The sequence below is a fragment of the Aquarana catesbeiana genome, linkage group LG02 (genome assembly GCF_042186555.1).
Source record: "Aquarana catesbeiana isolate 2022-GZ linkage group LG02, ASM4218655v1, whole genome shotgun sequence".
NCBI classification, from domain to species: Eukaryota; Metazoa; Chordata; class Amphibia; order Anura; family Ranidae; genus Aquarana; species Aquarana catesbeiana.
This window is the reverse complement of record NC_133325.1, coordinates 809,725,827-809,741,741: the sequence shown is the minus strand read 5'-3', so window position 1 is coordinate 809,741,741 and position 15,915 is coordinate 809,725,827. Positions and strand designations below refer to the sequence as shown.

The 15,915-nt window shown below is 44.7% G+C and overlaps 2 protein-coding genes across 2 annotated transcripts; one reads left to right on the top strand and one right to left on the bottom strand.

The window, feature by feature from the left end:
• Positions 1 to 4,648: 4,648 nt before the first annotated feature.
• Positions 4,649 to 6,884, bottom strand: LOC141130161 (uncharacterized). Its single transcript, XM_073618108.1, has 4 exons — positions 6,674 to 6,884; positions 6,414 to 6,582; positions 5,417 to 5,546; positions 4,649 to 5,334 (listed from the first exon to the last, which is right to left on the bottom strand). Exons 1-4 carry the CDS (start codon positions 6,852 to 6,854, stop codon positions 4,687 to 4,689), a joined length of 1,128 nt encoding a protein of 375 aa, XP_073474209.1. The 5' UTR covers positions 6,855 to 6,884; the 3' UTR covers positions 4,649 to 4,686.
• Positions 6,885 to 7,501: 617 nt separating this feature from the next.
• LOC141127817 (uncharacterized) lies at positions 7,502 to 9,748 on the top strand. Its single transcript, XM_073614618.1, has 4 exons — positions 7,502 to 7,682; positions 7,774 to 7,942; positions 8,806 to 8,935; positions 9,018 to 9,748. The coding sequence occupies exons 1-4, from the start codon at positions 7,502 to 7,504 to the stop codon at positions 9,663 to 9,665; spliced, it is 1,128 nt and encodes a 375-aa protein (XP_073470719.1). The 3' UTR covers positions 9,666 to 9,748.
• Positions 9,749 to 15,915: the final 6,167 nt, after the last annotated feature.

Genomic DNA, 15,915 nt, shown 5'->3' with positions numbered 1-15,915 from the left:
GACGTTTTAAAAAAGGAGCTGTAAAGCTAGGTTCGACGCCTGGAAAAACCGGCGTTAAAAACGCGATTTTTACCGCGTTTTGCATTAGCGGTTTTGCATGTTTTTGCGCGTTTTTCTGCGTTTTTCCGCGTTAGTGCGAAGAAGCGTTTTTTAATGAAAAACACATCTCTCAGCTATATACACTCCCAAATTTCCCACAATGCCACAGAAACCAAAGAAAATATGTTAATGAGCATGTGTCGGTGCCATTTTGGTAGGAGAGAGAGAGAGGAGAGAGTGTTTCAGAGTCTGTTAAGTTTTCTGTATTTTTCTGAGAAATATGGATCCTGTCATGCAGAAGATCGATGAGGCAATCCTTCTGATTGTTTTGCGGAGGCAGCGGAGAATGAGACAGGAGGAGGAGAGAAGCAGCAGATGTCAATTTTGGGTGCATCCAATGGTATCCAATCGGTTTTCTACGGGGTACTTTGGCAATATTTATTCCCAACTGCGCTCATATCCGACAAAATTCTTTAACTTTACAAGGATGTCAGTGCCGCTCTTTGATGACCTGTTGGAGAGGCTCAGGCCAAGGCTCACAAGGATGGACACTGTGATGCGTAGCTCTGTGTCACCAGAGGAACGGATGCTAGTGACACTCAGGTAAGTGAATACACATATGGGAATAGGGTCAGGGTTAGGAGATAGGGTTATGGTTAGGGGTTAGGGTTAGGGGTTAGGGTTAGGAGATAGGGTTAGGGATAGGAGTTAGGGTTAGGGGTTAGGGTCAGGGGTTAGGGTTAGGGGTTAGGGTTAGGAGATAGAGTTAGGGTTAGGAGATAGGGTTAGGGTTAGGGGTTAGGGTTAGGAGATAGGGTTAGGGGTTAGGGTTAGGGGTTAGGGGTTAGGGTTAGGAGATAGGGTTAGGGGTTAGGGTTAGGAGATAGGATTAGGGGTTAGGGTTAGGGTTAGGAGATAGGGTTAGGGGTTAGGGTTAGGAGTTAGGGTTAGGAGATAGGGTTAGGGGTTAGGGTTAGGAGATAGGGTTAGGGGTTAGGGTTAGGGTTAGGAGATAGGGTTAGGAGATAGGGTTAGGGAATAGGGGTTAGGGTTAGGAGATAGGGTTAGGAGATAAGGTTATGTTAGGGGTTAGGGTTAGGGGTTAGGTTTAGGGGTTAGGGTTAGGAGATAGGGTTAGGGTTAGGGGTTAGGGTTAGGAGATAGGGTTAGGGGTTAGGGTTAGGAGATAGGGTTAGGAGATAGGGTTAGGGTTAGGGGTTAGGGTTAGGAGATAGGGTTAGGAGATAGGGTTATGTTAGGGGTTAGGGGTTAGGGTTAGGAGATAGGGTTAAGGTTAGGGGTTAGGGTTAGGGGTTAGGGTTAGGAGATAGGGTTAGGAGATAGGGTTAGGGTTAGGGGTTAGGGTTAGGAGATAGGGTTAGGAGATAGGGTTAGGGTTAGGGGTTAGGGTTAGGAGATAGGGTTAGGAGATAGGGTTAGGGGTTAGGGTTAGGGTTAGGGGTTAGGGTTAGGAGATAGGGTTAGGGGTTAGGGTTAGGAGATAGGGTTATGGTTAGGGTTAGGAGATAGGGTTAGGGTTAGGGGTTAGAGGTTAGGGTCAGGGGTTAGGGTTAGGGTTAGGAGATAGGGTTAGGGGTTAGGGTTAGGAGATAGGGTTAGGGTTAGGGGTTAGGGTTAGGAGATAGGGTTAGGGTTAGGGTTAGGGGTTAGGGTTAGGAGATAGGGTTAGGGTTAGGAGTTAGGGTTAGGAGATAGGATTAGGGGTTAGGGTTAGGGGTTAGGGTTAGCAGATAGGGTTAGGGGTTAGGGTTAGGAGATAGGATTAGGGGTTAGGGTTAGGGTTAGGAGATAGGGTTATGTTAGGGTTAGGGTTAGGGGTTAGGGTTAGGAGATAGGGTTATGGTTAGGGGTTAGGGTTAGGGTTAGGAGATAGGGTTAGGGTTAGGGGTTAGGAGATAGGGTTAGGGTTAGGGGTTAGGAGATAGGGTTAGGAGATAGGGTTAGGGGTTAGGGTTAGGGGTTAGGGTTAGGAGATAGGGTTAGGAGATAGGGTTATGTTAGGGGTTAGGGTTAGGGGTTAGGGTTAGGAGATAGGGTTAGGAGATAGGGTTAGGGGTTAGGGTTAGGAGATAGGGTTAGGAGATAGGGTTAGGGTTAGGGGTTAGGGTAAGGGGTTAGGGTTAGGAGATAGGGTTAGGAGATAGGGTTATGTTAGGGGTTAGGGTTAGGGTTAGGAGATAGGGTTAGGGGTTAGGGTTAGGAGATAGGGTTAGGGTTAGGGGTTAGGGTTAGGAGATAGGGTTAGGAGATAGGGTTAGGGTTAGGGGTTAGGGTTAGGGGTTAGGGTTAGGAGATAGGGTTAGGGTTAGGGGTTAGGAGATAGGGTTAGGGTTAGGGGTTAGGGTTAGGAGATAGGGTTAGGGGTTAGGGTTAGGAGATAGGGTTAGGAGATAGGGTTAGGGTTAGGGGTTAGGGTTAGGAGATAGGGTTATGGTTAGGGGTTAGGGGTTAGCGTTAGGGGTTAGGAGTTAGGGTTAGGAGTTAGGGTCAGGGGTTAGGGTTAGGGGTTAGGGTTAGGAGATAGGGTTAGGGGTTAGGGTTAGGAGATAGGGTTAGGGTTAGGGGTTAGGAGATAGGGTTAGGGTTAGGAGTTAGGGTTAGGAGATAGGATTAGGGGTTAGGGTTAGGGGTTAGGGTTAGGAGATAGGGTTAGGGGTTAGGGTTAGGAGATAGGGTTAGGGGTTAGGGTTAGGAGTTAGGGTTAGGAGATAGGGTTAGGGGTTAGGGTTAGGAGATAGGGTTAGGAGATAGGGTTATGTTAGGGGTTAGGGTTAGGGGTTAGGGTTAGGAGATAGGGTTAGGACATAGGGTTAGGGTTAGGGGTTAGGGTTAGGAGATAGGGTTAGGGTTAGGGTTAGGAGATAGGGTTATGTTAGGGGTTAGGGTTAGGGGTTAGGGTTAGGAGATAGGGTTAGGGTTAGGGTTAGGAGATAGGGTTGGGAGATAGGGTTAGGGGTTAGGGATAGGGGTTAGGGTTAGGAGATAGGGTTAGGGGTTAGGGTTAGGAGATAGGGTTGGGAGATAGGGTTAGGGTTAGGGGTTAGGGATAGGGGTTAGGGTTAGGAGATAGGGTTAGGAGATAGGGTTATGTTAGGGGTTAGGGGTTAGGGTTAGGAGATAGGGTTAGGAGATAGGGTTAGGGGTAAGGGTTAGGGGTTAGGAGATAGGGTTATGTTAGGGGTTAGGGTTAGGGGTTAGGGTTAGGAGATAGGGTTAGGAGATAGGGTTAGGGGTTAGGGTTAGGGGTTAGGGTTAGGAGATAGGGTTAGGGTTAGGAGATAGGATTAGGGTTAGGGGTTAGGAGTTAGGGTTAGGTTTAAGGGTAGGGTTAGGACTTATGTTTATGCTTTTCTCTTTCAATAACTAAATTTATTATGTTATCTTAGGTTCCTTGCCACGAGACAAAGTTATGCTTCCTTGCATCATTACTTCCTCCTTGGCCTCTCAACGGTCTCAAAAATAATAAAGGAAACATGTGTGGCAATATGGGAGGAATTGCATAACATTGTAATGCCAGAGCCAACAGAAGACATCTGGGAATCAGTTGTGGACACTTTTTGGGAAAAAACTCAGTTCCCAAATTGTATAGGAGCCCTTGATGGGAAACACATCAGGGTGAAGAAGCCTCCCCACTCTGGATCGTCATATTTTAATTATAAAAAATATTTTTCGGTGGTCCTCCTGGCATTGTCCGATGCACACCTTAAATTTATTTTTGTTGATGTGGGAGCATATGGAAGCCAAGGTGACGCCCGCATATTCTGCGAGTCGGCCTTCGGACGTCGTCTACATGAGGGACGACTCAATATTCCTGAAAGCAGGCCTCTACCCTGCACTGAAGAACCCAGCTTGCCATTAGTCATGGTGGCAGATGAGGCCTTTGGACTGGCTGAAAATCTTATGAGGCCATACAGTGGCAATGGTCTCAGCCGACAACAAAAAATCTACAATTATCAGCTCAGCCGTGCACGCCGTGTTGTTGAATGTGCATTCGGGGTGTGCACGGCCAAATGGCGAGTTTTGCTGATAAGTATGCAATTGGATGTTGACAACGCCATTAAAGTCGTCCTGGCATGCTGCGTTCTGCACAATTTTCTGCGGGACAGTGACAGAAATAATGTTGAACAGGAGCCCATTAACCAACTTCAGAGGGTTCAATTTATGGACTTGCGTTCAACTGCACGTGTCATGAGAATTCGAAACCAATTTGCAGAATTTTTTGAATCCCCTGATGGAGAGGTATCATGGCAGAATGATTATTTCTAAAAAATATTTGGAATACATCTACCTTTGCTTTCTTGTTTTTTTTTTAAATAAAGCATTTCAAAATTGAAGTTTGTTATTTTTAGGTCCATTTATCAACGATTGTTCAACAAGTCAATTTGACTCTGCCTTCGGGGTAAGCCTAGGCTAAGCCCAAAAAAGAGCAAGCTTACGCTTGTCCGAAGGCAGAGCACGATAGAGTCCTTTGCACTCTGCCTTCAGGGCAAGCAGAGTGCAAAGGAGTGCTGTTGTGCATCATATAAAAGACAAATTGAACACATTTATTTTCAATCAAAAAACATATTTAATAAGGGATTGGGATCACAACTGGTATTTCAAGAAAAAAAAGAATTTATTTTGGGATCACAACTGGTGATAGGTGGTGGTGGATGCTTGATTGCATTGGGGATGTGGGGATTGGGGACGGGGTAATGGTTGGGCCTGGGGATCACTCCCAAAATCCTGCTGGTAGCGGGGTACAGGGTATGAGGGCTGAAAATGGGAGGTGGAAGGTTGAAATTCACCATAGGAGTGCACGTTATGGAATGAGGTCTGGGACGGCATAGGTGGTGGTTGGCGTTGAGGAGGGGGCTGATAGTGAGAGGGGGGTGCTAGCACTGCTGAGGTCCCAGGGGCCATTGGGGGATCATAAGAAACATTATATGGATCGAATGGAGGTGGCCCGCCACTTAATTTTGCATGTCGGTATTGCATTGCAATAGCGTACATGCGATCCATACAAAGCTTCTCTTGGTCTCCCCCAATGTCCTCCAGGATGTGGTAAAGGCTGTGGCAGAAGCAGGCGCGTGGGTTGTTGGTGTCTAAAAAGGCATCCATACTGCGCCTCTCCTGCCGCACTTCCTGCAGCAGTGCTAGCACCCTGTCATCAGCATCCGGATTATAGCCGCCCCTCGCCTGACGTCCACGCCCACGGCCACGAACACCGCCACGACCGCGCTGCTCTCCACCTTGCTGACTGGCAGGAGACGGTGATTCCACAGCCCTCGATTCCTGCAAAAGAACAAAAATGTTTACATTGACATGTACATGGACAGACAGACAATGAGATAGACAGGCAGACCGAAGCAGTTACCTCATCTGTGCACTCAACACCTCCCTCGCTGATTGGACGTGGAGATCCAGAGGTGGTCATAGGACTGCTTGGTCTCCGAACCTCAGCCTCTTCTGCATCCACCTCTCTGAGTCTGATGTTAGAAGTTGTCCTGCAGACAATACAAATTGTATAAACGTAACTACTTTAGCCCGGACCATTCAGCTGGCCAAAGACCCGAGCACTTTTTGCGATTTGTCACAGCGTCGCTTTAACAATGGTGGTCGTGTAACGTGGCTCCCCAAAAAATGTATGTCCTTTTTTTCCACTCAAACAGACCTTTTTTTATGTGGTATTTGATCACCTCTGTGTTTTTTTGGGGTTTTTTTCGGAGCTATAAAAAAAGAGTGTAAATTTCTGTTTTAAATTTTGAATTAAAATTTTTTTAAGTAATAAATATCCCACAAAAAATAAATAAATATAAAATTTTCTTTTTGGTTTAGGCCAATATGTATATACAGATTTCAGTTAATAAATATTTTTTTGGCAAAAGTTATAGCGTCTATGAAACAGGGGAGAGTTTTATGGCATTTTTCTTACAAATTTTTTTTTTATTAGTAATGGGGGAGATCAGCAATTTTTTAGCATGACTGCGACAATACGGCAGACACATTGGACAATTTGGACACATTTTTGGAAAAAATTGTCATTTGCGATCAGTGCGATTAAAATTGCAATGATTACTGTAAAAATTACACTGGCATTGACCTCTTCCTCTCCCTGAGACGATCGCCGGTGTGCCCGCGGACATTGAGTCCGCAGGACCCACAGTCGGACTCATGGACCTCGCAATGGGAAAGTGCGCCGCCAAGGCGGCAACTTAAAAGGGACGTACAGGTACGCCCATTTGTGCAGCCGTGCCATTCTGCCGACGTATATGTACATGTGGCGTTTGGAAAGTGGTTACAATAGCCATGGAACATACTGCCTGAAAAGCAATGTACATAGGCAAATATATGAAAAAAAACTAAAAACTTACGGTCTGGTATGGCTCTGCATATTTTGCCGTAAGAATAGCAGATTGCTGTGGTACACGTGTGGTTTCTTTGTTGGCGCTGGTGCTCCACTACGTGCCGCCTTGTCCTCGTCCGTGAGGTCCCTCCTGACACGGTCACGTAGGGACTTCCAGCTGCGCTGCATAATTTTGCCTAAAATAACATGGAAAACAAAGGGTTAAATATGCAATCTTCATTTACATTACACACAAACAGATCATGCATTCAAGGAAAATAGACTTACTTATTTCCTTTCTTTCCGCATTTCGCATTTGTTCCCAGCCAGGGGTAATGGCAGCACTGATGTCCTCCCAGGCTTTCACTTTACGTATGTGGTCTCCATGAAGTGGATGTGCCACATCCCACAGTTCAGGATGGGCCTGTACAGCACTAATGAGCTCCACTTGTGAAACTGCACTTGTCATCTTCAAGTCACTAACCACAGTCACACGGCTGTGCAAAGGACTCTTGGGTAATCTAATGTCCAGACAGGAATTTCCTGTTTTTACAGAGATTACAGTGTCCAATCATCTCTTTTGAGCAAAAAAACGCCAGAGCTAAAAAACGCGGAAAAACGCGCGGTCGCGTTTTTGCGCATTTTTGCACGTTTTTGCGCGTTTTTCCGCGTTTTGCGTTTTTACAGCTCTAGTGCCGCACCTCGGAACGCACTGGTCCTGGGTTTTAATTAGTCCTCATGCACATGGACGTTTTTACAGGCGCGTTTTTGAGCATTATTTACAGCTTAAAAACGCCTGTCTATGTTAGTCTATGGATTCATGCCCACCTAGACGTTTTTGAGCTGCAAATGGCATAGGCGTTTTTAAGCTGTAAAAAAAACCCAGGACCAGTGCGTTCCGAGGTGCGGCGCTAGAGCTGTAAAAACGCGAAACGCGGAAAAACGCGCAAAAACGCGACCGCAGCGTTTTTTCACATTTTTTAGCTCTGGCGTTTTTTTGCTCAAAATAGATGATTGGACACTGTAATCTCTGTAAAAACAGGAAATTCCTGTCTGGACATTAGATTACCCAAGAGTCCTTTGCACAGCTGTGTGACTGTGGTTAGTGACTTGAAGATGACAAGTGCAGTTTCACAAGTGGAGCTCATTAGTGCTGTACAGGCCCATCCTGAACTGTGGGATGTGGCACATCCACTTCATGGAGACCACATACGTAAAGTGAAAGCCTGGGAGGACATAAGTGCTGCCATTACCCCTGGCTGGGAACAAATGCGAAATGCTGAAAGAAAGGAAATAAGTAAGTCTATTTTCCTTGAATGCATGATCTGTTTGTGTGTAATGTAAACGAAGATTGCATATTTAACCCTTTGTTTTCCATGTTATTTTAGGCAAAATTATGCAGCGCAGCTGGAAGTCCCTACGTGACCGTGTCAGGAGGGACCTCACGGACGAGGACAAGGCGGCACGTGGTGGAGCACCAGCGCCAACAAAGAAACCACACGTGTACCACAGCAATCTGCTATTCTTACGGCAAAATATGCAGAGCCATACCAGACCGTAAGTTTTTAGTTTTTTTTCATATATTTGCCTATGTACATTGCTTTTCAGGCAGTATGTTCCATGGCTATTGTAACCACTTTCCAAACGCCACATGTACATATACGTCGGCAGAATGGCACGGCTGCACAAATGGGCGTACCTGTACGTCCCTTTTAAGATGCCACCTTGGCGGCGCGCTTTCCCATTGCGAGGTCCATGAGTCCGACCGCGGGTCCTGCGGACTCAATGTCTGCGAGCACACCGGCGATCATCTCAGGGAGAGGAAGAGGTCAATGCCAGTGTAATTTTTACAGTAATCATTGCAATTTTAATCGCACTGATCGCAAATGACAATTTTTCCAAAAATGTGTCCAAATTGTCCAATGTGTCTGCCGTATTGTCGCAGTCATGCAAAAAAATTGCTGATCTCCCCTATTACTAATAAAAAAATTTGTAAGAAAAATGCCATAAAACTCTCCCCTGTTTCATAGACGCTATAACTTTTGCCAAAAAAATATTTATTAACTGAAATCTGTATATACATATTGGCCTAAACCAAAAAGAAAATTTTATATTTATTTATTTTTTGTGGGATATTTATTACTTAAAAAAATTTTAATTCAAAATTTAAAACGGAAATTTACACTCTTTTTTTATAGCTCCGAAAAAAAACCCCAAAAAACCCAGAGGTGATCAAATACCACATAAAAAAAGGTCTGTTTGAGTGGAAAAAAAGGACATAAATTTTTTGGGGAGCCACGTTGCATGACCACCATTGTTAAAGCGACGCTGTGACAAATCGCAAAAAGTGCTCGGGTCTTTGGCCAGCTGAATGGTCCGGGCTAAAGTAGTTACGTTTATACAATTTGTATTGTCTGCAGGACAACTTCTAACATCAGACTCAGAGAGGTGGATGCAGAAGAGGCTGAGGTTCAGAGACCAAGCAGTCCTATGACCACCTCTGGATCTCCACGTCCAATCAGCGAGGGAGGTGTTGAGTGCACAGATGAGGTAACTGCTTCGGTCTGCCTGTCTATCTCATTGTCTGTCTGTCCATGTACATGTCAATGTAAACATTTTTGTTCTTTTGCAGGAATCGAGGGCTGTGGAATCACCGTCTCCTGCCAGTCAGCAAGGTGGAGAGCAGCGCGGTCGTGGCGGTGTTCGTGGCCGTGGGCGTGGACGTCAGGCGAGGGGCGGCTATAATCCGGATGCTGATGACAGGGTGCTAGCACTGCTGCAGGAAGTGCGGCAGGAGAGGCGCAGTATGGATGCCTTTTTAGACACCAACAACCCACGCGCCTGCTTCTGCCACAGCCTTTACCACATCCTGGAGGACATTGGGGGAGACCAAGAGAAGCTTTGTATGGATCGCATGTACGCTATTGCAATGCAATACCGACATGCAAAATTTAGTGGCGGGCCACCTCCATTCGATCCATATAATGTTTCTTATGATCCCCCTATGGCCCCTGGGACCTCAGCAGTGCTAGCACCCCCCTCTCACTATCAGCCCCCTCCTCAACGCCAACCACCACCTATGCCGTCCCAGACCTCATTCCATAACGTGCACTCCTATGGTGAATTTCAACCTTCCATCTCCCATTTTCAGCCCTCATACCCTGTACCCCGCTACCAGCAGGATTTTGGGAGTGATCGCCAGGCCCAACCATTACCCCGTCCCCAATCCCCACATCCCCAATGCAATCAAGCATCCACCACCACCTATCACCAGTTGTGATCCCAAAATAAATTCTTTTTTTTCTTGAAATACCAGTTGTGATCCCAATCCTTTATTAAATATGTTTTTTGATTGAAAATAAATGTGTTCAATTTGTCTTTTATATGATGCACAACAGCACTCCTTTGCACTCTGCTTGCCCTGAAGGCAGAGTGCAAAGGACTCTATCGTACTCCGTCTTCGGACAAGCGTAAGCTTGCTCTTTTTTGGGCTTAGCCTAGGCTTACCCCGAAGGCAGAGTCAAATTGACTTGTTGAACAATCGTTGATAAATGGACCTAAAAATAACAAACTTCAATTTTGAAATGCTTTATTTAAAAAAAAAACAAGAAAGCAAAGGTAGATGTATTGCAAATATTTTTTAGATATAATCATTCTGCCATGATACCTCTCCATCAGGGGATTCAAAAAATTCTGCAAATTGGTTTCGAATTCTCATGACACGTGCAGTTGAACGCAAGTCCATAAATTGAACCCTCTGAAGTTGGTTAATGGGCTCCTGTTCAACATTATTTCTGTCACTGTCCCGCAGAAAATTGTGCAGAACGCAGCATGCCAGGACGACTTTAATGGCGTTGTCAACATCCAATTGCATACTTATCAGCAAAACTCGCCATTTGGCCGTGCACACCCCGAATGCACATTCAACAACATGGCGTGCACGGCTGAGCCGATAATTGTAGATTTTTTGTTGTCGGCTGAGACCATTGCCACTGTATGGCCTCATAAGATTTTCAGCCAGTCCAAAGGCCTCATCTGCCACCAGGACTAATGGCAAGCTGGGTTCTTCAGTGCAGGGTAGAGGCCTGCTTTCAGGAATATTGAGTCGTCCCTCATGTAGACGACGTCCGAAGGCCGACTCGCAGAATATGCGGGCGTCACCTTGGCTTCCATATGCTCCCACATCAACAAAAATAAATTTAAGGTGTGCATCGGACAATGCCAGGAGGACCACCGAAAAATATTTTTTATAATTAAAATATGACGATCCAGAGTGGGGAGGCTTCTTCACCCTGATGTGTTTCCCATCAAGAGCTCCTATACAATTTGGGAACTGAGTTTTTTCCCAAAAAGTGTCCACAACTGATTCCCAGATGTCTTCTGTTGGCTCTGGCATTACAATGTTATGCAATTCCTCCCATATTGCCACACATGTTTCATTTATTATTTTTGAGACCGTTGAGAGGCCAAGGAGGAAGTAATGATGCAAGGAAGCATAACTTTGTCTCGTGGCAAGGAACCTAAGATAACATAATAAATTTAGTTATTGAAAGAGAAAAGCATAAACATAAGTCCTAACCCTACCCTTAAACCTAACCCTATCTCCTAACCCTAACCCCTAACCCTATCTCCTAACCCCTAACCCCTAACCCTATCTCCTAACCCTAACCCCTAACCCCTAACCCTATCTCCTAACCCCTAACCCTATCTCCTAACCCTATCTCCTAACCCTATCTCCTAACCCTAACTCCTAACCCTAACCCCTAACCCTAACTCCTAACCCTAACCCCTAACCCTATCTCCTAACCCTAACCCCTAACCCTAATCCCTAACCCTAACCCCTAACCCTAACCCCTAACCAGGCCGGATTTACTCCCTTTGCCGCCCCAAGGCCGGGTCCTTCAATGGCGCTCCCCCCCCCCCGCACAAACACACACACACACCATTCTCGTCCCTTATCGATGACTGCTACAATAGATCAATTAAAAACATATCTCCACACACGAGAACACTGAAAATAACTGGCTTTTAATTAAAGATTATAGCAGTAAGAAACCCCCTACAATTTTACAATTTTTTTAGTTCTAACTTTTCTTTTAGCAAACTCATCAATAATATCTTCGTAGGACAAAGTATTTAAGAGTTCTGACTCAGTGGCAAGTAAAGCTAAACTGTTCAGTCTTTCTTGACCCAAAGATGATCTTAAATAGTTCTTTACTCATTTCAGACATGAAAAAGATCGTTCTGCTGAACAGTTAGTAACCAGAGTGCAAAGATAAATACGCATTGCTACTGTATATCAATATTAGGCTAAATAACCTGCAATTTTTCTGCTTTGAATGTTTTGTAGAGCTCTGAAATTGAAGCTTCACCTTTATCAATATTTTTCAAGTAAGAACAAAGGTGCAGACATTCATCAGGAAGTGATGTTTCCAAATCATCAGAATAGCTGTTACATAGGTTGGAAGCCTGAGATTGTATATCACTGGTTGCTAGTGTAGTAAGCTTTTCAAGAAAATGAAACTTGTTGTAGACTTGTTCATAAGCCTCAGATCTTCTTTGCAGCTCACTGTTTAATTTGTCAAGAATTGCAAAGAACGTGTTTACCCTGAAATGGTCTATAGCATTTAACTGTACGTCTCCTTCTTGACTTACATCAAATGGAAAAAATTTTTTTCTAGCTCTAGCGCAGGCGGTTTTGAAATGGTCAAGGCCAGAGAGTTCTTTGGCTTCTGATTCAAACCTTTCAAACTCATTTCTATAGCTTTGCATGAGGTGGAGAAGTGCCCCATAGAGCTTCACAACTGCTGAAATGTCTATATCAGCACTCTGCAATCGTTTGTTTGTTGCATTAAAAGGTTCCAGAATGCTGTTCCAAAATACTGTCATGAAGGCGGTCTCCAGACAATTCAGACTTCTTAGAAGTGCTGCAGCCTCACTTCTTGTCACTGGGCTTTGAGAGTCATCATCCTCTATTGCTTCCAGGGCTTCAATAATTTCTGTCCATGATTTCCTCAGAGTACGACATGCATCACTGCGTGCTGACCATCTTGTGACAGACAGATTTTTAACTGTGGACTTGGCATTTAAATGGGAAGTTAAGATTTCTCACCTACTGGTAGAGCCAGAAAAAAAAATTATACAGCTGTTGGATGACTCCAAAGAATGATACTGCTTCTACGCAGCTTTCTGCAGCACATGTTCCTACAAGGTTCAGGGAATGTGCAGAGCATGGTATATATGTAGCTAGTGGATTTAGTTCTTTAAAACGAACCTGAAGTCCAGAATATGGGCCAGCCATATTGCTAGCATTATTGTATGACTGACCTCTGCAATTCTGAAGGTCAAGTTGGTGAAATTCTAGTGTATCACTTACAGCTTTAAATAAACTTTGAGCTTTGTGGCCAATATGTGGTATGAACTTTATAAATCGTTCCACTGGCACACCCTCGTCATTCACATATCGTATAATGAAGGCTAGCTGATCCACGTGAGAAACATCTGGGGTTGAATCCACGCTTATCGAGTAATATTTAGCATCCTTCACCTCGACAATTATTGCATCTAACAGTCTGACTGCCAATATTTCAATGAACTCATAGCAAACAGTTTTGGACAGATAAGATGCTGTGCCAGAGCCAGCATTGCCATAGCGCTTAATGTGCTCGTCCATGAAGGGATCAAACTCAGTAATGAGTTCAAGTAACATTAGATAGTTACCATTTGTATGAGAGCCAAAACTTTCATCTGTGCCTCTAAATGCCAATCCATGAGAAGATAAAGCCTTCACAACCGCAACAACACGCCTGAGGACATTTCTCCAGTACTCTCTTTCTTTGTTTTGTTGCAAAATTAGCATGTTATCCATTTTGCCACATGTAGCGTTCCTGTTTTTTAATTTCATAAAACATGTTTTATGTTGCTCAGAGTCTTCGTGTTCTCTTAGGCGAACAGAAGCATTCTTCCAATCACTAAATCCTTCTTGAGCCAGCTGACATTTAGCAGATGAACAACAAAAAACATGACAAGGGGCACAAAAAACAGCTTTTGCTTTCTCAGAGTATACCAGCCAGGTTCTCTCATACAGTTCTCCATTCTGCAGTTTGCGTTTAAACAAGAAATTGGAGAATGACCGGGTCCGATCAGAATATTTGCGAGCCGATAAGGAAAAGTCTGTATTTTTATTTTGAGTTATGCCATTTATAGCCAAATAGTCCTTCAGCTTTTCACTATTCCTATCCCAATCCACAGGATCAGAAGAAAATACCAAATCAATATTGGCTTCTTCATTAGAATAAATTATTTCAGAAGTTGCAACAGGCTCAGTGGTATTGTCTTCTATGTACTGCTGCCCTTCTGCCACCTGTTCAGTCTCCACAGGTACAGAACCTCCAGCAGTGCCTCTGTTAGAGAAAAAACTTTGTATTTTTGGCATGTGCTTGAGCTCTTCTTTTATACGTTCAGCTCTTTCCTTTGCATTTTGGCAGTAGCCATGACCACTCAATTTTTGTCTTTTCTCTGACATATTAGAGTTTTTTCTAAATCAAGAAAATAGTCTTTTGTTAATGACACCTAATCTTTCACTTACTCTGGCATTTAAAAATGTTCACACTATTTAAATAACAGCCTCTAAGTTTCTAACATGCAATATACAAAGGGGGCAGATCCTTGGCTAGTGAAGGGACATGTGAAGGGATCAATACAGTTGGGCTTTTTTTTTCACCTTGATGCATCCAATGCATTAAGGTGAAAAAACTAGGGATGCACCGAATGGGTTTTTTGGTACCGAAACCGATACCGAAAATGAAAAATACAAGATGCCGAAAACTGAAACCGATACCGAAACAGCACCAATACCGAAAGTGACTGTTTTTAAAAATATTTTTACACAGGAGATGGTCAGAGACTGGGGACATGGTACAGGAGATTGTCAGAGACTGGGGACATGGTACAGGAGATGGTGAGAGACTGGGGACATGGTACAAGAGATGGTGAGAGACTGGGGACATGGTACAAGAGATGGTCAGAGACTGGGGACATGGTACAAGAGATGGTCAGAGACTGGGGACATGGTACAGGAGATGGTCAGAGACTGGGGACATGGTACAGGAGATGGTCAGAGACTGGGGACATGGTACAAGAGATGGTCAGAGACTGCAGACACATTACAGGAGATGATCAGAGACTGCAGACACATTACAGGAGATGATCAGAGACTGCAGACACATTACAGGAGATTATCAGAGACTGCAGACACATTACAGGAGATGGTCAGAGACTGAGGACATGGTACAAGAGATGGTCAGAGACTGGGGACATGGTATAGGAGATGGTCAGAGACTGGGGACATGGTACAGGAGATGGTCAGAGACTGGGGACATGGTACAGGAGATGGTCAGAGACTGGAGACATGGTACAAGAGATGGTCAGAGACTGGGGACATGGTACAGGAGATGGTCAGAGACTGGGGACATAGTACAGGAGATGGTCAGAGACTGCAAACACATTACAGGAGATGATCAGAGACTGCAGACTTGGTACAGGAGATTATCAGAGACTGCAGACACATTACAGGAGATGGTCAGAGACTGGGGACACATTACAGGAGATGATCAGAGACTATCCATTGTACACTCATACATATATGGCTGTGTGTGTAAAAGTGCCAGGTAATCAGCAGTATACAGTATAACTTCACAGGAAAATGAAGATGCTTTCACTAACCTACTAGATTCCAGGTTGTTGCCCCTACCATGTGTATGTATGAATGTCAGTTAGGGACTTTAGATTGTAAGCTCTTTGAGGACAGGGTCTGATGTGAATGTACAATGCAGGGCTAAAAGTCCTGAGCCACTAGCCAGGCCTTAAGAGTTACTCACCACCACTTGGCCCACCCAAACCCTGCCCTGCCCCGCCCCTCCCCTAAACACACCTCACACCTAAACATATCTCATGAAATTACACTATTAAATGTTTTATGCAGAATTAAGTTCCAAAATAAATATCAACAACATCTTCAACAAGATCAACATAAAGCATATCAGTATATCAGCATATATATGTATATAAAGCATATCAGTATATCATATATCCATCAGTGCAGCCTCATCAGTGCCCATCAGTGCCACCTATCAGTGCTCATTAGTTCAGCCTATCAGTGCAGCCTACCAGTGCCCATCAGTGCAGCCTACCAGTGCCGCCTATCAGTGCCGCCTATTAGTGCCCATCAGTGCTGCTTATCAGTGCAGCCTATCAGTGCAGCCTACCAGTGCCCATCAGTGCAGCCTACCAGTGCCGCCTATCAGTGCCGCCTATTAGTGCCCATCAGTGCTGCTTATCAGTGCAGCCTATCAGTGCAGCCTACCAGTGCCCATCAGTGCAGCCTACCAGTGCCCATCAGTGCAGCCTACCAGTGTCGCCTATCAGTGCCGCATATCAGTGCTCATCAGTGCCGCCTATCAGTGCTCATTAGTTCAGCCTATCAGTGCAGCCTACCAGTGCCCATCAGTGCAGCCTACCAGTGCCGCCTA